General features: G+C 55.2%; 1 protein-coding gene across 1 annotated transcript in view; it reads left to right on the top strand.

Moving 5' to 3' along the window:
• The window catches only part of TP73 (tumor protein p73), a 48,045-nt gene extending 37,185 nt beyond the window's left edge, over positions 1-10,860 (top strand). Inside the window, exons 4-13 of the mRNA XM_013970305.2 lie at positions 2,899-3,085; positions 3,439-3,554; positions 5,025-5,134; positions 5,460-5,602; positions 5,962-6,050; positions 6,824-6,948; positions 7,370-7,518; positions 7,774-7,912; positions 8,280-8,373; positions 9,816-10,860. Coding sequence (XP_013825759.2) covers positions 2,899-3,085; positions 3,439-3,554; positions 5,025-5,134; positions 5,460-5,602; positions 5,962-6,050; positions 6,824-6,948; positions 7,370-7,518; positions 7,774-7,912; positions 8,280-8,373; positions 9,816-10,154 — 1,491 coding nt within the window. The 3' untranslated portion in view covers positions 10,155-10,860. The remainder of the gene's footprint in view (positions 1-2,898; positions 3,086-3,438; positions 3,555-5,024; positions 5,135-5,459; positions 5,603-5,961; positions 6,051-6,823; positions 6,949-7,369; positions 7,519-7,773; positions 7,913-8,279; positions 8,374-9,815) is intronic.

Below are 22,082 nucleotides of genomic sequence, written 5' to 3'. Positions count from 1 at the left end.
GAAGCCAGGGGGTGATCAGGGAGCCTGGGGGGTTGGGGTAGGGGGGCAGCAGTTTTGCACCTCCCGAGGCTGAGCCTGGAGCCTGGCTCCACCCTGTTGGCTCTATTCCCTCCTCAGTGGGGCTGCCAAGAATGCCTGGTCTTGGTAGACCTTACCCATCTCAGGGCTTGGGTGGGAGCACAAGTCAGAGGGTGAATGGGACTCCCGGAGGGGGACCTGCACAGCCGACGGTCATGTCACAGAAAGGTCTGTCCAGTGGTTAAGGCGTCCCAGCTGTCCAGCCCAGAGCTGAAACGGACACAGTGCCCAGACCTCAGGCAGTCTCGCCATGCAGACCACCCCCCAGTAGTCCAGGCCAACTCTTTGCAGTCCTTTGCATGCCCCTCCCAGTCCTGGGTCACCTCATTCCCTGGGCCCTCCGAAGGCAGGTGGGTTGCCTGCAGGGGAGGAAGCCCCCTCTGGGATCCAACAGCCACAGCAGGAGGCCATGAGGCTGCGTGGCCTTTGGGCATGAGCTGTGAGCCTTGGCTAAGTCTAGATTTTTCTGGGGGTGGAGGGCCGCTTGGCTCATTTCCTTAGTGAGCCAAGAGCTGGGCAAACACTAGGCGTTCAACAAAGGCTCACCGAGTGGATGGCTCCCAGCATCCCAGCTTCTTCCTCCATCACTGCTTGTATTCAGGTCCCTGTAGTCCACCTGAGGCCTGCCATTCCCTGTGGGGCCCTCCCCCACCAGGAAGACCCCCTGGGTAATCCTCTGGAGCTCCTCCATGACGATGACCAGGTAGTTTCATCCCGAGACTAAGTGCACACTTGGCTCACGTCAGGGACGGTCCCTGAAGCCTCATACGTGGGTGAACAAAAGAACTGGGCCCTCGGCTGGCACCTGGGGTTTGCTTTGGGCTAGGCTACTGCTGCCTGGGCACAGATCTCGAGACAGGACACTCAGCCGATCTCCCAAACTGGTGAAGGGGCAGCATTTATCCTGATGGGGACACAGGAGGTCAGCGGTCACCTCCCTGGGATGCAAGCTGCCCCCTGCCGTGTGGCCTCTGAGCCTGCTGTCTGGCAGCTGAGGGCCCACCTGCATCCATAGCGGGTGTGCCTGCCTGCAGCAGCGGGGTTGCAGGCACAAGTGGACAGAGCATCTGGGAGGGGACAAGCCCTGTGGGCATCCGATCTCTTCAGTGACAGGGGTACAAGGGCGCTCGTCTTGTAGCCAGCGCCGAGGGAGTTGGGCAGGGTCCCCATCCCCCAGGACGCCACTAGGGAGACCCTCCCACTTGTTCCCCAAGCCCCCCAGACCCACCGCAGGGACAGGGCAGCGTTTCTGGCTGGGTTTCAGTTCATCAGAGGAAGGACAGCTGTGCTGCTCAGGGCTGAGGGCGCTGAGGGGCAGGGACCCTTTTCCCCTGGGCTCAGGGTGAGCTCCATCTCCCTTGCTCTTCCTGGACTTGGAGTGGCTGAGGTTAGGAGTCCCTGATGGTCCACTGTGTCCCTTGGTGGCCAGGGAGGCAGTGCAAGTGGCCAGGGTGGCCTTCATCTATGGGTCATGGTGTCAGGCGCCAGCTTCCTTGGCAAAGGTAGGCTCAGACCTGCTCATCCTCTGGACTGCAGCAGCCCAGTCTCCAGTCTGACCCCACACACCATGGTGTGGTGTGCTGGGGGCTTCCGAGTCTTCTGGCTGGGGTAACTCCAAGTCCCCCGGGCTTGTGGGGGGACCCAGGGGTGTGGCACAGGGACAGGAAGCATCCTGTGACTCTGAGACCTCGATGTTCCCCACTGTCTCTGTGGATGGACGGGGCTATGAGGAGCCCCCGATGGGCCCCCAGGAGCCAGTCACTGGAGAACAGCCAGCTTAGAAATGAGTGGACACCCCTGTTTCCAAGGGGTGTCCACTTGTCCCTTCCATCAAGGCCACTTTGGACTCGTGAGAGCCAACCTGGGTCCTCAGGTGGGCCACCTGGACCTCTGGGCACTGGCCCTGGGGGTCCCTGCTGGTGGCGTGGGCATCATCCCATCCTCCCTGGGTCAGGGGTTTCTGTTAGGGGTCCTGGGGCTCCATGGTCAAAGCCCCCCACTGGCAGTGGCCAGAACCCAACCGCAGGGCTGGCCCCTCCGAGGATGGTCCAGGGAGTCCCTGTGCCTGTCTTCTCTGCACATATGCCAGAAGACCTGACTCCAGGCTTTTAAACCCAGCACGGGATGCTGCACCTCACTCCTCAAACCACTACGGCCTAGAGGCTTAAGGTCCACAGGCTTGAGGCACCAGACCTGGCTCCCAGCCCCGCTCGCCAGCAGCTCCTCCTCACTTTGCTCTCCTTTACTATCTCCCAGAGTTTGTTCAAACTCATGTCCATTGAGTCGGTGATGCTATCTAACCATCTCATCCTCTGCCACCTTCTCATTTTGCCTTCAATCTTTCCCAGCATCTGGGTCTTTCCCAGTGAGTCATCTCTTCACATCAGGTGGCCAAATTATTGGAGCTTCAGCTTCAGCATCAGTCTTTCCAACATTCAGAGTTGAATTCCTTTAGGATTGACTGGTTTGATCCTGCAGTCCAAGGGACTCTGAAGAGTCTTTTCCAGCACTACAATTTGAAAGCATCAATTCTTCAGCACTCAGCCTTCTTTATGGTCCAATTCTCATCCATAAAATGGACCTAATGGCACCTCCTTCTCCAACCAGTGAGATCCAGACAGAAAGCGCCTCCTCCTGGCTGCACAGAGCACTCGGCACCTGCTGAGTGGGGCTGGGGAGAAGCTGGGAGGGAAGGATGCCCAGAAGTGTCCAGCGAAGGCCGTCATCCCAGGGCTTAGGGTGGGGACTCCTGGCTGGGCGCAGCAGGCGGAGGTGTGGCTCTGGGCCAACCAGCCTCACTGCGACCTTCATCCCCTGCAGTACTCCCCACTGCTGAAGAAGCTCTACTGCCAAATCGCCAAGACGTGCCCCATCCAGATCAAGGTGTCCGCCCCGCCGCCCCCAGGCACCGCCATCCGCGCCATGCCTGTCTATAAGAAGGCGGAGCATGTGACCGAGGTTGTGAAGCGTTGCCCCAACCACGAGCTCGGTCGGGACTTCAATGAAGGTGAGTGTCCCCGCCCCCTCCTCTGCCCCTCAGCACCCTGGAGGGAAGGGGAGGGCTGGCCCGGCCTCCTACTTGGAGGCAGCAGGTCCAATGGGAGGGCGCTGACAAGTGGGCTCAGCATCCACCTTGCCTGTCCTGTGTCCTGTCAGCTCTGCCCGGGGCCTTGGGTATCGGGTGGGCGGGCGGGTGGAGCGGGGTAGGGCTGCTGGGTCAGATGCCCCGGGCATCTGTGAGAGCTGCCTGCCGCCTGCGTCCCCCTGGGAGGCCCCGAGGCAGCTACGATGTGCCTGGCACAGGGGTGCAGCCCCTGGCTGGCATGGTCGGTCTCTGAAGCGGCTCACTCCTCTTGGCAGGACAGTCCGCTCCCGCCAGCCACCTCATCCGCGTGGAGGGCAACAACCTCTCGCAGTACGTGGATGACCCAGTCACCGGCCGGCAGAGCGTCATGGTGCCCTATGAGCCCCCGCAGGTAGGGAGCCGGGTGGGGGGGGGCAGAGGCCCCGCACGTCACTTCCTTAGTGTCCAGAGTTAAGTCCAGCTGTGGGCTCCTCCCTCGTCTTCCCGTCTGTCCATCAGCCCCTCCCAGCCTGACCCTCAGCTTGGGGGCAGCCCCTCTAACCTTCTCTGGGCATCTGCACCCCCAGCTCTACAGCATGGGGTGGGCCTGGCGACCCCTGAGCCTCAACCCAGCCCTTTGTCCCCCTTCCTGGTTCTGTGCTCTGGGGAGGGAGGGACTCGGGTCAGGGGGAGTCAGCCGGGTGGAATGGGTTGTGGGGGGCCCCCCCAAGGAGAAGAGGGCAGACCTGCAGTCGGGGGCATGGCGCTACTTCACCCCCACCCTGGATCTGAGACCCCTCCCCCAGTGCTGTAGCCAGCCTTCTAGGCATTCCCACTCCGGGCCTCATTCCTGTACCTGGTTCCCCAGAAGCCCCCGTGCTTCCCTAAGGAACAGCCCTTCTGTCAGTGGGACCAGGGCCCTGGGAGGGGTTTCCACCCTGGTTTCCCTCCCCCAGCCCTCAGCCTCCAGCCCAGCTATCACCTCTAGGACTGGCCAGGAAAGCAGGTCTCTCCCGCCCCCTGGTGGCGGCCACGTGCTAGGAGTTCTGTGAAAGGCCAGGTTTCCTAAGCCATCCTCCAGACCCAGGGAGACCGCAACAACTGCACATTTTGTGGTCCTAGGATGCCCCCGGGGTCACAAGTCCTAGGTCCATAAACTTTCAGCAACCAGTGTATGTGGAGCCCACTCAGACAAGTGTGGTCCCTCCCTCTGCCAGCGCAGTGCCCAGAAGAGCCCACACTGCAAAACACACACCTGTGCCCACAGGGGCCTGTGCTCATACCCAGCTGCCGGGGCAACCTCCAGCCTGTGTCAGGGTGGGGAGGTGGTGGAGGCAACCACCATGGCTCTCTTGGTTCCCACATCCAGCACAGCATATGGCACTCAGTGTAGTGTGTGAATGGATGGGTTGTAGTCAGACAAGTGGATGCAGGCACGGATGGGGCATGGGGGATGGATGGATGTGTGGATGGATACACGCCTGGGTGCAGAGACGATGGACAGATGGTGGGTGGATAAATGGATAGTTGGTGGGCAGATGGAAGGATGGGTGGATGAAAACAGATGGATAGATGGATGATGGATGGATAGGGGCTGAGGGATGGATAGATAGATGTATGGATGAATACATGCATGGATGATAGCCAGATGGTGAATAGATAAATGGATGGATGATGAATGATGCATAGGAGGATGGGTGGATGGAAGTAGATGGGTAGATGGATGGTGAATGGGTGGATAGATGGCAGAGGACCAGAGGGCCCAGCAGCCTCTTGCCCACCGGAGATGTGAGGGATGGGTGCTTGGAAGCCCAGGAGCCCCCACGCCTGTGGGTTGAGGCCACCTGCTGACACCACAGCCTCCTCGCCTCCCTGTGTGCAGGTGGGAACAGAGTTCACCACCATCCTGTACAACTTCATGTGCAACAGCAGCTGTGTGGGGGGCATGAACCGGCGGCCCATCCTCATCATCATCACCCTGGAGACGCGGGAGTGAGTCTGCTGGAGGTGGGAGTGGGGAGGTGGGAGGGCAGGGATTTGGGCCAGTGCTGCTGGGGGTCTTGCCGGGGAGACAGCCATGACCTAGGAGGGGTGCTGGCTCTGGAGGCAAGTTTGGGGAGGGGCCTTGCAGGCCATGTGCTGGGAGGGGCTGCAGGGGCAGGCACCACCCTGGGAGGGAGGCAGGAGACCTGGTGTCCTGGAGCAGCTGTGCTCTCAGCCCTGAGCCCTGGGCCCATCAAGGCCAGTCCCGTGGGGTTCAAGGCATGTGGGGAAGGTGGGCCCCTAAAGCTCACAGTTCTGGCTGTGCCCTTGACAGCGGACAGGTGCTGGGCCGCCGGTCTTTTGAGGGCCGCATCTGTGCCTGTCCTGGCCGAGACCGCAAAGCAGATGAAGACCACTACCGTGAGCAGCAGGCCCTCAATGAGAGTGCTGCCAAGAGCGGGGCTGCCAGCAAGCGTGGTGAGCGGGGCTCAGGGCAGGGGCAAGGGCGGAGGGCAACTCTGGACTGTCAGAGCCAGGCCACCCTTGGGACGAGCTGGACCGGTCTGGAGACTTTCGGGAAACATGCAAGCCTGTGTCCGGGGACAGAGTGAGCCCCGCCCATGTGGCTGCCACCCCAGTCGACTCTGTCCAGCCTGGGTGGCCGCTCGAGTTTGCTCATCCAAGTGGGTGACTAGTCTCCAGGTCTGTCCATGAGGGACACCTCAGGGAGGTCGGCTCAGGCCGGGTGGTGGGGTGAGGTGAGGGGGTTAGCTTGGCTCACCTGCATATGCCCCGCCTCCTCCCTGCCTGCTCACAAAGCCCCCGACCTCTGCCAGCCTTCAAGCAGAGCCCGCCTACTGTTCCTGCCCTGGGCACCAACGTGAAGAAGAGGCGGCATGGTGACGATGACGTGTACTACATGCACGTGAGTCCCACGGCTGCAGGGCCAGGCCAGGGCACGGCAGTGCTAGGGGGAGACCCAGGGCCCCGGGGGTGGCAGGTGCCATCCAGCATGCCCTGACAGCTGAGACCCCAAGATCTGTGGATCCCAGAAAGGAGAACCAGGGCCCAGAGAGCTGGACTGGCCACAAGGGGAGCAGGTCCACTGATGGAGCTCCCAGAGCAGGAGGGCTCGTGACGGATACAGTGATACAGTGTGCAGGGCAATGCAGACCCCCACCCAAGGGAGCATGTGGGAGGAATCCCACAGCCTGGTGGGCCCCAGTGCATCACCGAGCCGGGAGTATAGGCTGCCCTGTGATGCGGCCATCCCGGCACAGATAAACCCCCACCTGCTTTGCTAGGACTGGTCTCCATGACGTGAGCTTGTTTGTCTTTCAAGGACTTGTCTTGAGTCCTTCAAGAATGAGTTCCTTGTTCTAGAAGCCCCATGTTTGTCCAGGGCCCCTCCACCCCAGTACCCCAGGTCTGCTGAGCTCTAAGAAGAGGGGACAGTGTGGCAAAGACTCAGGGGTAGTAAGGGGTGGGTGTGGTTTGCATGGACAGGAGCCAGCCCTCCAGCTTCGCTCAGACCTACTTCTGGAGAGGAGAGCAGGACCAGGGGACCCCATGGCTGCAGGGGCTGGGGAGCCCTGAGAAAGAAGAGGCACTCCCCTGCGCCAGGAGGTGGGGGGGTTCTGGGGCCAGGCAGTGTCTACGTGTCCTGGGCAGGCAGAGGGTCCGCTTGTCTGTGCTCAGGTGCGGGGCCGGGAGAACTTTGAGATCCTGATGAAGGTCAAGGAGAGCCTGGAGCTGATGGAGCTGGTGCCCCAGCAGCTGGTGGACTCCTACCGGCAGCAGCAGCAGCAGCTCCTGCAGAGGCCGTGAGTGCAGCCCCTCCACCTCCGCCCCCAACCCCATTCCTCCGGGTCTTACCCACCTGTCTGATGTGGGGAAAGATGGGGCTGGATGACCCAGCAGGGAAAACACAGCAGCACTAGGCAGTACCCCTCCTCCAGGAAGGCTCCCTGAACTGCAGCATCTCAGCCTAGAAGTCTGCTGAGTGGAGGCCAGGAAGGGGTGGTCAGGGTGACACTGACCCATCAAGAACAGAACTGGTTCCAGGGTCAAAAATGGCCCCCCTCTGGCTCCTACCCATTGCCCAGGTCTTGCCTTTGAGTGAGTGTGGCCACTGTCAGGCAGGGAGGCTGGGCTAGAGGCATGCACTCTGACCCCGGTGTAGGCGGGGTCTCCAGGCCCCTGCAGCAGGGGGCTTCACTCAGAGTTGCTGTTCCTTCTGATCAGGAGCCACCTTCAGCCTCCATCATATGGGCCTGTCCTCTCGCCCATGAGCAAAGCACACGGGGCCGTCAACAAGCTGCCCTCAGTCAACCAGCTAGTGGGCCAGCCTCCCCCGCATGGCTCAGCGGCTGGGCCCAACCTGGGACCCATGGGTGAGTGGCTCGGACAGGGTGGCTGGGGTGGGGGGTTGGGGACCCTGGCTCCAGACCCTCTTGCCCAGCTCAGGACCGCTCGGGGCTCTTGCTGGCTGGGCCCTCCAGCAGTTCTGGCCTGAGAGCAGGAGGCACGGTCCCCTCTGTCCACTCCAGGTCTTGGGGAGGGCTGAGCCTTATGAGCCTCCCCCACACAGCCTGGGACACCTGCCCTGGCCTGCCCCCCTCTGACTGTCCCACCTGCTTTCTGCCCAGGCCCCGGGATACTCAACAACCACAGCCACACCCTGCCGGCCAACGGGGAGATGAACGGTGGCCCCAGCTCCCAGTCCATGGTCTCGGGGTCCCACTGTACCCCACCACCCCCCTACCATGCTGACCCCAGCCTGGTCAGGTACGTGGGCTGCTGCTGGGTGCTGCCACAAACCCAGTAACCTCAGCCCTGGTGGCTCCTGGCCGCCTGGCCCCAAGCCCGAGGTAGGGGTCTCTGCCTGCTGCCCCTTGCAGCTGGTGCTGTCCCTGCTCCGCTGTCTGGAGAGCGGATAGGGGGAGGCGGGTAGTGAGCCTCCAGCAGGTGCTCGGAAGGCGGGCACAGAAAGCCAGGGGCTCCCTGGAGGCTGTGCCCAGGTGAGCGTGGGCTGGAAGCTGTGGCCACATTGGGCCGGGTGGGGAGACCTGGGGGTGGCCAGTTTCCACTGAGATGGGCCATACAGCCAGGTTTTTACAAGTTAACGCTGCTCTGTTTCCCCAATTCTCTGCAGTTTTCTAACAGGATTGGGGTGTCCAAACTGCATCGAGTATTTCACCTCCCAGGGCTTACAGAACATTTACCACCTACAGAACTTGACGATAGAGGTAACTGCCCAGTGGGGCAGGCATGGAGAACCCACCCCCAGACCAGCGTGGGCCCTGTCTGCAGGCCAGGGAACTTTCTCCTCTTGTGGTGCAGTCCCTCCATTTCCTGTCTAACCATGTAAGGGGGGCTGGGGAGTTTGGAAAACACTTCTTCCTGCAAGTAGCCAAATCTACTTGCTTACACCCAGCATCATGTGGCTGGAAAGGACTTGCCCCGAGTCCCTCATCTGGACTTGAGTCTCTGTCCTGTGGCCTTTGATCTGGGGGTGGGCTGTCTCCAGGCATGATGAATTCCAGAAGGGGAAGTCCAGGAGGGATCTGCTGCTGGTTTAGCTCAGCACTGTTTACACGGGGGGAACTGAGGCCCAAACCGCTCACCATGCACCCATAGCAGCTGAATGTCTGGTCCAAGGTGTGCAGGGCTAGAAGTGCCCCACCCTTGGCATCCTGACCCCTGACCCACAGACAGAAGCTGGTCTTTGGGTTAAACCAGAGTCCCAGCAATGAGCACTCATGGGGCTTCCCAGGTGACTCTAGTGGTAAAGAATCCATCTGCCAATGCAGGAGATACAAGAGACACGGGTTCAGTTCCTGGGTCAGGAAGATCCCCTGGAGGAGGGAATGGCAACCCACTCCAGTATTCTTGCCTGGAGAATCCCATGGACAGAGGAGCCTGGAGGGCTGCAGTCCATGGCGTCGTAAAGAGTCAGACACGACTGAAGCGACTTAGCACAGTGTACAGCCTGAAGTTGTCTTGAGTGTATGTCAGCTGGAGGCCGGGAGACACAGCTGTCGGGCCAGATCCCAGGGCTCCAACTCAGTGGCCTGGAGTCTCTGTTGGTCCTGCTCCACAGTCGACCCTGGGACAGAGGCCTCCTCCCCGGCCAAAGGATGCGGGTTTGCCAGAGGGAGCGGGGCCGGTGGCTCAGAGGACAAGGCTGCCCTCTGTCCACTATCTTCTCTGATCTGTCCCTGGTGGCCCCACTGGACTAGCTCAAGGCCTGTTAACCCGGCCTCACCAGTTGCGTTGCTTGCGGGGGTGGAAGGAAATGGGGTGACAGGAACCTGAGGCTCTGCTTTGTCCTGAAGGGTGGGACCTGGCCCTAAGGCTGGGAGGCAGGGGTCCTCCAGCACCTGGTGTGGGGGGACCCCATCTGTTTCTCTGACTGTGATCAGGGTAACCAGGCCCTATGCAGCCCCCATGACCTCAGCACCCCACCCCTACCCATGTCATTTCTTGTCTCTCCTGTCCTGTTGAGGGCAGAATTGGGTGTGGCCAGACCACCTGGCACAGGGGCATCCGACACTGTCTACTTCTGTGCCCCCACCCCTGCCCCCCTACAATGGGGACTCCTCCCCTCCCTCCTGGTCCCCCAGCGGCTGTGCAGGGCAGGTGATGTCCCTGGTGGGGGGAGGGCAGAGCCTGACAGCTGCTCCTGCAGGACCTGGGGACCCTGAAGATCCCCGACCAGTACCGCATGACCATCTGGAGGGGCCTCCAGGACCTGAAGCAGAGCCACGACTACGGCGCCCAGCAGCTGATCCGCTCCAGCAGCAACGCGGCCACCATCGCCATCGGGGGCTCGGGGGAACTTCAGCGCCAGCGGGTCATGGAGGCTGTGCACTTCCGCGTGCGCCACACCATCACCATCCCCAACCGCGGGGGCCCCGCCGGGGGCGCGGGGCCCGACGAGTGGGCCGACTTCGGCTTCGACCTTCCAGACTGCAAGTCCCGCAAACAGTCAATTAAAGAGGAGTTCACGGAGAGCGAGGCCAACTGAGTAGGGAGGACACGACCAGACCCCCTACCCCCGTGCTATCGACGCGGAGAGCGGAGAGGGCGGAGTCTCGGCGGAGAGGGTGGAGTCTCCGGGCTGGCGGCCCAGGAAGCCTAGCTGGATGGCTGCTTTCTCCCAGTCACCAACTGGCCTGGGAGGCAGGACTCCTGGGCTGCGCCGGTGAAGTGGGGAGGCCCTCGGAGCTGTGCTGAGGATGCGCATCCAGGGTCCGTCCTCTGGGGGGCTCACCTTCCCTGCCTCTCCTTCCTGGGAGGCTCTGCTGACAACTGCCAAAAAGTGTTTTTCGATGTCTCTGGCTCTAGGTAGGGATGAGGGGCTCTGTGCTTGTCCCTAACACGTTTGTTCTCCAGTCCAGTCTCCAGACTACATCTCTGCCCGAGGCTGGTCCCTCTGCTGGTCTTGAGGGTCGGTCTGTCCCTTGCACCCTTGTCCACTGGCGTAAAACCCGCTGCGGCCACCTCCCATTTCCTGCCCCAAACAAAATCCCAAGTTTCACTGGAATTGGGAAGACTGGCTCCTCCTGGGAGGCAAGGAAACTTTGGGTGAATGGCCTGCATCCAGCCCCCATGCCAACACCTCTGGCCACAGTGCCCTTCCTCCAGTGGCCCCCTGAGCATAGGCACGGACAGAGTTTCCTCAGACCACTGGGAATTGTCAACATTTGATAAAATGATGCCCTTTTTCTACATGTGGGTGAGCCTTTTCTTTTTTTTAACTTTTGTTCTAAATGTGTGTGTAAACAAGATGGGCTAAGAAAGGGGCCAGCCGGGTGGGATCCATAGCAGGCAGGGGTCGGTCACTTGCTCCTCCATTCGGGGATGGGAGAACAGAGCCGGCTGTAGCCGTGGCCCCACCCTGCTCCCTGGGAGGCTGTGTTCTGTGTGGGAGGGGCCCTCTGTCTTCACAGTGCTGAGGCCAGTGGAGGGGGTCCTGGCCTCTATGGGCAGCTTGAGGAGTCAGCGGGCTGGGAGAGACAGCGTCTGCAGCCCCCAGGGCAATGGGACCGGTTCTGTCTGCAGAGAGCCTTCTGAGCCAGAAGCAGGACCACAGGGGTCGTGGGCGAGGGGATGAGGCAGGAGGGATGCAGGGAAGCCTGACTCCTGTGTAAGCTGAGACATCACCTGGTACTTTCCTAACACCTGTCTGTCCCTCACTCTGCATGGTTCCCCATGGTTAGTCAGTCATCAGCTGAGCCCTCGTCTCTAAATCATGGGGAAGTGCAAGGCTCCCAGACCAGGGGCTGATGCGGACAGAGCCCTAACCGCTCTTTGGGTTCTTTCCCTTGCCATAATCCCCACCCTGCCCCCAGCCCTGGGAAGTTAGGAAGCAGCAGACTGTGATCACTCAGGTCCACTCTGAAGCCAGGCTCTCAGTCCTGGGGTTCAAGTGCCAGTTCCTGTGTTCCGTTCCCAGGCTCTTCAGAGGAGGGCACTGGGTGGGGGGTAGGGGGCACCAGGGGGTGGGGTGGGAGGGGTGAGGTGTCTGCTGTACTCAGTGGCTCAGAGCCCAGTCGGGAATGGAGCTCCAGAGCCAGCTCCGCCCCTGGCTGGCCAGCAGTGGCCCTCCAGACCGGGGCTTTATGCTGGACATGGAGTTTGCACACTGCCTGGTTCTGCTTATTTAAAAAGCATTGTGTGAATGCAGGTGCCAGAGTCTAGGGTGACAGCCCCTCCCCCCACACCATAAGCTCCCTGTGAAGCTCCTTGAGGTGGGAGGGGAGCACCTGGAGGCCCCACCCACAGCCAGGCCTGAGAGCCTGGGGACAAGAGCCAGCTCGGCCCCTGGGGGCCTGCAGCCCCCCTGGAGCACACACCCTGGCGGCATCATCACAGTGGCCATAGGATCAGGGCTGCTGGGCTGGTGGGGGTGGGAGGAGGGGTGTGGGCATCGGTTTCCCTTCTCACCCTCACAGGGCCTGGGTCAGTACACTGTTCGTGCGGTTCAGATGAGGAGACTAAGCCACAGACCTTGGGTCTGAGCCCAGGGTCACAGCCGGCTGCTGTGGGGTAGGGCATGTGCTCCAGCACACACGCAGGGGCCCCCAGTCATGGCCCATCAGGAGCCACAGGCCTTTCCTCCAGGTCCTGGGGGTCCATGAACCTAGCTGAGAAGTAGCTGAGCTCCTGGGGCTCCCGTGGCTGTCCCTCAGGCTCATTCCATTGGCCGGTGGGGAGGCCCTCGGGTGCTCCTGAAGCTGGGAGGCTGCAACATGCAGGCAGAGGGCAGGCAGACCCCCATTACGGAGTCAGAGGAGGCACATTCCTGCAGAGGGCCAAGCACAGGCTCCCTGCTCCCATGCCACAGGTGCGGAGCTCCAGCAGTCCTGGACCTTTGTTCCTCGCACTGATGGAGGAGCAACCTTGAGAACTGATTCAGTGGGGATCCCATCATGGTCACAGGAACACACACGGGAGCAACGGCCCTTACAGGCCCTTAAAAATCAAGAGAAGACAAACCTGTGAGCTGTGAGGTTTCCCAGATGGGAAGAGGAGGGCAGGAAGCTGGCCAGGCCCAGCATAGCTGCTCAATCTCCACCAGCCCTTCCTGGCTGCTGGGGGGTGGTCACCCACCCAGATCTGGGTGGCACCTTCAGTGGCTTTCATCCGGGGACATGCAGGGACCGGGGACATGGTCTCTCTGTCCCTTGGGACATGCCAACCTTGCAGACACAAACATTTGCTTCTGTTTTATTGGCTAAAGCACTTTAAGGTTTAAAAAAAAAAACACACCACTCCCGTCGGTAATGTAAGGCAATGCTTCTTTCAGCAGTATTGATGGATCTATTCTGACCGTATTATTACCCTCTCTTGGGAATGTAATCTCGGGAAAACGTGTTCTTTTAGCTGTGTTTTGATGGGACTTTTTGGGTTTGTTACATAATAAAGCCTGGATTCCAATGACTGACGCTTATGACTGAATCGGATTCAAGGACAAGAGCATACGTGACACGAGCCTCCCAGCGTGCTCCCCTCCTGAGTTTGTCCGGTGTTGTCAGTGTGTGAGACACCCAGGAGCCCTCCTGCCCTGCACCGCAGAGCTGAGTGCTCCGCGGGGATATGCAGGGACTTGCGTGCGAGGATGACATGAGGGGTAACACCGGGTTCTGTCCCAGGGCTGCTGGCTCAGCTCACGGGACTGGTTGCGGCCCAGCCACCTCAGGCCTCCTGGGAGCAGGGTCCAGAGTCCCTCTCAGGAAGGTCTTCCCCGCGTCACTGTAGACAGCCCTCCCTCTGTCTCGAGTTGAGGTTCACGTTTCTCTGCAAACTCAGGAGCTCGTCCAGTCAGCCAGGCTCAGTCTCCAGGGCACGGGGCTTCATTCTGTCCCTCAGGTCTCAGGTTCCTGAACGTCAGACCTGTGAAGGAGGGACTGGGGTTCTGTCACGGCAAAAGGAGAGCGCTCAAAACCCGTTCAACCTTGAGACAGGCTCGAGGCTTTCTAGACACGTTGCTGAAACCAAGGGGAACAAGGTGAGGCGGAGCCCTGGCCACCACCCGGCCCCGCCCTCGCCCCGCCTTCCTGGACGGGGCTCTTGGCACGCCCTCCTCCACACACCTCTCAGAACTAGGTGAGATGGAGCCCCGCCCACCTCCCCGGGCCCGCCTTCCTGGGCGGGGCTCAGGGCATCCCCTACTCCTCCAGAGTCCGACAGCCCACAAGCTCCCGCGGCTGCGGCGGCGCACAAGCACCGCAGAGAGGAGCTACCCCACAGTCCGAGGTCAGGGGTGGCGGCCGAGAGGAGCAACCCCACGTCCAAGGAGTGGTGGCTGCGCGGGCGCAGGAGGGCCGAGAGGAGCTGCTTCACGTTCGAGGTCAGGAGGGGCGGCGGTGAGGAGATACCCCTCGTCCAAGGTAAGAGAAACCCAAGACGGTAGGTGTTGCAAGGGGGCATCAGAGGGCCGACACACTGAAACCACACTCACAGAAAACTAGTCAATCTAATCACACTAGGACCACAGTTCAGTCGCTCAGTCGTGTCCGACTCTTTGCAACCCCATGAATCGCAGCACGCCAGGCGTCCCTGTCCATCACCAACTCCCGGAGTTCATCCAGACTCACGTCCATTGAGTCAGTGATGCCATCCAGCCATCTCATTCTCTGTCGTCCCCTTCTCCTCCTGCCCTCAATCCCTCCCAGCATCAGAGTCTTTTCAAACGAGTCAACTCTTCGCATGAGGTGGCCAAAGTACTGGAGTTTCAGCTTTAGCATCATTCCTTCCAAAGAAATCCCAGGGCTGATCTCCTTCAGAATGGACTGGTTGGATCTCCTTGCAGTCCAAGGGACCCTCAAGAGTCTTCTCCAACACCACACTTCAAAAGCATCAATTCTTCAGCGCTCAGCTATCTTCGCAGTCCAACTCTCACGTCCATACATGACCACAGGAAAAACCATAGCCTTGACTAGACAGACCTTAGTCGACAAAGTAATGTCTCTGCTTTTGAATATGCTGTCTAGGTTGGTCATAACTTTTCTTCCAAGGAGTAAGCATCTTTTAATTTCATGGCTGCAATCACCATCTGCAGTGATTTTGGAGCCCCCCAAAATAAAGTCTGACACTGTTTCCACTGTTTCCCCATCTATTTCCCATGAAGTGATGGGACCAGATGCCATCTTTGTTTTCTGAATGTTGAGCTTTAAGCCAACTTTTTCACTCTCCTCTTTCACTTTCATCTAGAGGCTTTTTACTTCCTCTTCACTTTCTGCCATGAGGGTGGTGTCATCTGCATATCTGAGGTTATTGATATGTCTCCCGGCAACCTTGATTCCAGCTTGTGTTTCTTCCAGTCCAGTGTTTCTCATGATGTACTCTGCGTATAAGTTAAATAAGCACGGTGACAATATATAGCCTTGACATACTCCTTTTCCTATTTGGAACCAGTCTGTTGTTCCATGTCCAGTTCTAACTGTTGCTTCCTGACCTGCATACAGATTTCTCAAGAGGCAGGTCAGGTGGTCTGGTTTTCCCATCTCTTTCAGAATTGTCCACAGTTTATTGTGATCCACACAGTCAAAGGCTTTGGCATAGTCAATAAGCAGAAATAGATGTTTTTCTGGAACTCTTTTGCTTTTTCTGTGATCCAGCGGATGTTGGCAATTTGATCTCTGGTTCCTCTGCCTTTTCTAAAACCAGCTTGAACATCAGGAAGTTCACGGTTCACGTATTGCTGAAGCCTGGCTTGGAGAATTTTCAGCATTACTTTACTAGCATGTGAGATGAGTGCAATTGTGCAATAGTTTGAGCATTCTTTGGAATTGCCTTTCTTTGGGATTGGAATGAAAACTGACCTTTTCCAGTCCTGTGGTCACTGCTGAGTTTTCCAAATTTGCTGGCATACTGAGTGCAGCACTTTCACAGCATCATCTTTCAGGAGTTGAAACAGCTCCACTGGAATCCATCACCTCCACTAGCTTTGTTCATAGTGATGCTTTCTAAGGCCCACTTGACTTCACATTCCAGGATGTCTGGCTCTAGGTGAGTGATCACACCATTGTGATTATCTTGGTTGTGAAGACCTTTTTTGTACAGTTCTTCTGTGTATTCTTGCCACCTCTTCTTAATATCTTCTGCTTCTGTTAGGTCCATACCATTTCTGTCCTTTATCGAGCCCATCTTTGCATGAAATGTTCCCTTGGTATCTCTAATTTTCTTGAAGAGATCTCTAGTCTTTCCCATTCTGTTGTTTCCCTCTATTTCTTTGTATTGATCACTGAGGAAGGCTTTCTTATCTCTTCTTGCTAGTCTCTGGAGCTCTGCATTCAGATGTTTATATCTTTCCTTTTCTCCTTTGCTTTTCGCCTCTCTTCTTTTCACAGCTATTTGTAAAGCCTCCCCAGACAGCCATTTTGCTTTTTTGCATTTCTTTTCCATGGGGATGGTCTTGATCCCTGTCTCCTGTACAATGTCACGAACCTCAGTCCATAGTTCATCAGGCACTCTATCTATCAGATCTAGGCCCTTAAATCTATTTCTCACTTCCACTGTATAATCATAAGTGATTTGATTTAGGTCATACCTGAATGGTCTAGCAGTTTTCCCTACTTTTTTCAATTTGAGTCTGAATTTGGTAATAAGGAGTTCATGATCTGAGCCGCAGTCAGCTCCTGGTCTTGTTTTTGTTGACTCTATAGAGCTTCTCCATCTTTGGCTGCAAAGAATATAATCAATCTGATTTCAGTGTTGACCATCTGGTGATGTCCATGTGTAGAGTCTTCTCTTGTGTTGTTGGAAGAGGGTGTTTGCTATGACCAGTGCATTTTCTTGGCAAAACTCTATTAGTCTTTGCCCTGCTTCGTTCCGCATTCCAAGGCCAAATTTGCCTGTTAGTCCAGGTGTTTCTTGACTTCCTACTTTTGCATTCCAGTCCCCTATAATGAAACGGACATCTTTTGGGGGTGTTAGTTCTAAAAGGTCTTGTAGGTCTTCATAAGATCGTTCAACTTCAGCTTCTTCAGCATTACTGGTTGGGGCATAGACTTGGATAACTATGATATTGAATGGTTTGCCTTGGAGACGAACAGAGATCATTCTGTCGTTTTTGAGATTGCATCCAAGTACTGCATTTAGGACTCTTTTATTGACCATGATGGCTACTCCATTTCTTCTGAGGGATTCCTGCCCGCAATAGTAGATATAATGGTCATCTGAGTCAAATTCACCCATTCCAGTCCATTTTAGTTCGCTGATTCCTAGAATGTCAACATTCACTCTTGCCATCTCCTGTTTGACCACTTCCAATTTGCCTTGATTCATGGACCTGACATTCCAGGTTCCTATGCTATATTGCTCTTTACAGCATCTCTACAGCAACCTTGCTTCTATCACCAGACACATCCACAGCTGGGAACTGTTTTTGCTTTGGCTCCATCCCTTCATTCTTTCTGGAGTTATTTCTCCACTGATCTCCAGTAGCATATTGGGCACCTACTGACCTGGGGAGTTCCTCTTTCAGTATCCTATTATTTTGCCTTTTCATACTGTTCATGGGGTTCTCAAGGCAAGAATACTGAAGTGGTTTACCATTCATTTCTCCAGTGGACCACATTCTGTCAGACCTCTCCAACATGACCCGCCCGTCCTGGGTTGCCCCGCAGGCATGGCTTAGTTTCATTGAGTTAGACAGGCTGCGGTCCTAGTGTGATTAGATTGACTAGTTTTCCGTGAGTATGGTTTCAGTGTGTCTGCCCTGTGATGCTCTTTTGCAACATCTACCATCTTACTTGGGTTTCTCGTACCTTGGGCGTGGGGTACCTCTTCATGGCTGCTCCAGCAAAGCACAGCCGCTGCTCCTTACCTTGGAAGAGGGATATCTCCTTACTGCCGCCTTTCCTGACCTTCAACGTGGGATAGCTCCTCTAGCTATGCCCTCCTGCGCCTGTGCAGCCACAGCTCCTCGGGTTGCTCCTCCTGGCCGCCGCCCTTGGCCTCGGGCGCAGGGTCCTCCTCAGGGCCACCGCCCCTGGCCTCGGGTGTGATGTGGCTTCTCCCGGCCGCCACTGACCTCGGACGCAGGGTAGCTCCTCTCAGCCGTTCCTGCGCCGTCGCAGCCTGGCACTCTCGGCCACTGTCCCTGACCTCGGCCATGGGGTAACTCCTCTCGGCCGTGCTCAGTGCGCCGGGATGCAGCCGCCCATGCTAACTCAATGAAACTAAACCATACCCTGTGGGGCCACCCAAGATAGGTGGGTCATGGTGGAGAGGTCTGACAGAATGTCAGACTGAAGAAGGAAATGGCAAACCACTTCAGTATTCTTGCCTTGAGAACCTCATGAACAGTGTGAAAAAGCAAAATGATAGGATACTGAAAGAGGAACTCCCCAGGTCAGTAGGTGCCCAATATGCTACTGGAGATCAGTGGAGAAATAACTCCAGAAAGAATGAAGGGATGGAGCCAAAGCAAAAATAATACCCAGCTGTGGATGTGACTGGTGATAGAAGCAAAGTCCGATGCTGTAAAGAGCAATATAGCATAGGAACCTGGAATGTCAGGTCCATGAATCAAGGCAAATTGGAAGTGGTCAAACAGGAGATGGCAAGAGTGAATGTTGACATTCTAGGAATCAGCAAACTAAAATGGACTGGAATGGGTGAATTTGACTCAGATGACCATTATATCTACTATTGCAGGCAGGAATCCCTCAGAAGAAATGGAGTAGCCATCATGGTCAACAAGAGGGTCCAAAATGCAGTGCTTGGGTGCAATCTCAAAAATGACAGAATGATCCCTGTTTCCAAGGCAAACCATTCAATATCATAGTTATCCAAGTCTATGCCCCAACCAGTAATGCTGAAGAAGCTGAAGTTGAACGATCTTATGAAGACCTACAAGACCTTTTAGAACTAACACCCCCAAAAGATGTCCTTTTCATTATAGGGGACTGGAATGCAAAAGTAGGAAGTCAAGAAACACCTGGACTAACAGGCAAATTTGGCCTTGGAATGCGGAACGAAGCAGGGCAAAGACTAATAGAGTTTTGCCAAGAAAATGCACTGGTCATAGCAAACACCCTCTTCCAACAACACAAGAGAAGACTCTACACATGGACATCACCAGATGGTCAACACTGAAATCAGATTGATTATATTCTTTGCAGCCAAAGATGGAGAAGCTCTATAGAGTCAACAAAAACAAGACCAGGAGCTGACTGCGGCTCAGATCATGAACTCCTTATTACCAAATTCAGACTCAAATTGAAAAAAGTAGGGAAAACTGCTAGACCATTCAGGTATGACCTAAATCAAATCACTTATGATTATACAGTGGAAGTGAGAAATAGATTTAAGGGCCTAGATCTGATAGATAGAGTGCCTGATGAACTATGGACTGAGGTTCGTGACATTGTACAGGAGACAGGGATCAAGACCATCCCCATGGAAAAGAAATGCAAAAAAGCAAAATGGCTGTCTGGGGAGGCTTTACAAATAGCTGTGAAAAGAAGAGAGGCGAAAAGCAAAGGAGAAAAGGAAAGATATAAGCATCTGAATGCAGAGCTCCAGAGACTAGCAAGAAGAGATAAGAAAGCCTTCCTCAGTGATCAATACAAAGAAATAGAGGGAAACAACAGAATGGGAAAGACTAGAGATCTCTTCAAGAAAATTAGAGATACCAAGGGAACATTTCATGCAAAGATGGGCTCGATAAAGGACAGAAATGGTATGGACCTAACAGAAGCAGAAGATATTAAGAAGAGGTGGCAAGAATACACAGAAGAACTGTACAAAAAAGGTCTTCACAACCAAGATAATCACAATGGTGTGATCACTCACCTAGAGCCAGACATCCTGGAATGTGAAGTCAAGTGGGCCTTAGAAAGCATCACTATGAACAAAGCTAGTGGAGGTGATGGATTCCAGTGGAGCTGTTTCAACTCCTGAAAGATGATGCTGTGAAAGTGCTGCACTCAGTATGCCAGCAAATTTGGAAAACTCAGCAGTGACCACAGGACTGGAAAAGGTCAGTTTTCATTCCAATCCCAAAGAAAGGCAATTCCAAAGAATGCTCAAACTATTGCACAATTGCACTCATCTCACATGCTAGTAAAGTAATGCTGAAAATTCTCCAAGCCAGGCTTCAGCAATACGTGAACCGTGAACTTCCTGATGTTCAAGCTGGTTTTAGAAAAGGCAGAGGAACCAGAGATCAAATTGCCAACATCCGCTGGATCACAGAAAAAGCAAAAGAGTTCCAGAAAAACATCTATTTCTGCTTATTGACTATGCCAAAGCCTTTGACTGTGTGGATCACAATAAACTGTGGACAATTCTGAAAGAGATGGGAAAACCAGACCACCTGACCTGCCTCTTGAGAAATCTGTATGCAGGTCAGGAAGCAACAGTTAGAACTGGACATGGAACAACAGACTGGTTCCAAATAGGAAAAGGAGTATGTCAAGGCTATATATTGTCACCGTGCTTATTTAACTTATACGCAGAGTACATCATGAGAAACACTGGACTGGAAGAAACACAAGCTGGAATCAAGGTTGCCGGGAGACATATCAATAACCTCAGATATGCAGATGACACCACCCTTATGGCAGAAAGTGAAGAGGAAGTAAAAAGCCTCTTGATGAAAGTGAAAGAGGAGAGTGAAAAAGTTGACTTAAAGCTCAACATTCAGAAAACGAAGATCATGGCATCTGGTCCCATCACTTCATGGGAAATAGATGGAGGAACAGTGGAAACAGAGCCAGAGTTTATCTTTTTGGGCTCCAAGATCACTGCAGATGGTGATTGCAGCCATGAAATTAAAAGATGTTTACTCTTTGGAAGAAAAGTTATGACCAACCTAGACAGCATATTCAAAAGCAGAGACATTACTTTGTCGACTAAGGTCTCTCTAGTCAAGGCTATGGTTTTTCCAGTGGTCATGTATGGATGCGAGAGTTGGACTATGAAGAAAGCTGAGCGCTGAAGAATTGATGCTTTTGAAGTGTGGTGTTGGAGAAGACTCTTGAGAGTCCCTTGGACTGCAAGGAGATCCAACCAGTCCATTCTGAAGGAGATCAGCCCTGGGTGTTCTTTAGAAGGAATGATGCTAAAGCTGAAACTCCAATACTTTGGCCACCTCATGTGGAGAGTTGACTCATTGGAAAAGACTGATGCTGGGAAGGATTGGGGGCAGGAGGAGAAGGGGACGACAGAGAATGAGATGGCTGGATGGCATCACCGATTCAATGGACATAAATTTGAGTGAACCCCGGGAGATGGTGATGGACAGGGAGGCCTGGCATGCTGAGATTCATGGGGTCGCAAAGAGTTGGACATGACTGAGCGACTGAACTGAACTCCAGAACTGCCACTCTGCATGTCACAGTGAAGTGGCCCCACCCCATCGCGGTGACAGGAATCTGCATCACAGATGCTAACTCCTCAGGACAGGATGGGAACAAGGACTTAATTAGAAACAGGCTGCCACAGACAAGGTTGCAACAGGGACTTGCAACATGCACTTGGAAGGATGAACATGGTAATGCTCACGTGTTCAGCACAGGATGATTTTAGTATCTAGGTTTAAAGACTCTTCACAAGCGGAGCACAAGGAATAACACATGATTATTTGCAAATATACAAAAGCATATCCAATAGGCTGGCATATAATTTGAGAAAAAGAGCCCGGGCTCAGAGCAGATCTGCCTCGTTGCAAGGCACAGTGCTTCGGGGACAACCTCTGCACTCCACCCCCCACCCAGCAGCTACCAGAGAGCACAGGAGGCCACGGCCCCTCTGGAGGAGCAGCATCAGCTCCTCTTCCCACATACACCCAAAGAAAAGGGCTATCTTCAGGCACAAATTTAAAAATGATTCATTAATATCAGTATGGTACGTGGGCTTCCCAGGTGGTGCTAGTGGTAAAGAACCTGCCTGCCAATGCAGGAGACATAAGAGATGCTTTCCTGAGCCACCAAGGAAGCTCAATCAGCCCCAGAAATGGTTGCTAAGCGCAGGACGGCCCCAGGCAGGAGTTCTCCAGGGATTTACACTCACAGCTCTACTCAGCAGCTGCTAGTTTTATTGACTCAGGTGATAAAGAATCCATCTTCAGTGTAGGAGACCTGGGTTCAGTCCCTGGGTTGGAAAGATCCACTGGAGAAGGGAATCCACTCCAGTACTCTTGCCTGGAAAAGCCCATGGACAGAGGAGCCTGGCAATCTACAGTCCATGGGGTCGCAAAGAGTGAGACACGACAGAACGACTAAGCACGTGCTTTCTTCAAGGACATGTGAAATTCACTCGATCCCAGGGACTTGGAAGTAACTGTCCTATTAGATGCTTCAAAGCTAAAACAGTGTTTATGGCACTTCAAGCAATGGGGTATATTCACATAACCCTAAAGGGATACCTACAGCATAGTACCTAAAATACAAGGCTAATGATTATTCCAAACAAACAACTTTGAAACTGATTCTAGCAT

The sequence above is a fragment of the Capra hircus genome, chromosome 16, assembly GCF_001704415.2.
Source record: "Capra hircus breed San Clemente chromosome 16, ASM170441v1, whole genome shotgun sequence".
NCBI lineage: Eukaryota > Metazoa > Chordata > Mammalia > Artiodactyla > Bovidae > Capra > Capra hircus.
The sequence above is the reverse complement of the archived record's forward strand: the minus strand, read 5'-3'. Positions and strand labels throughout refer to the sequence as shown.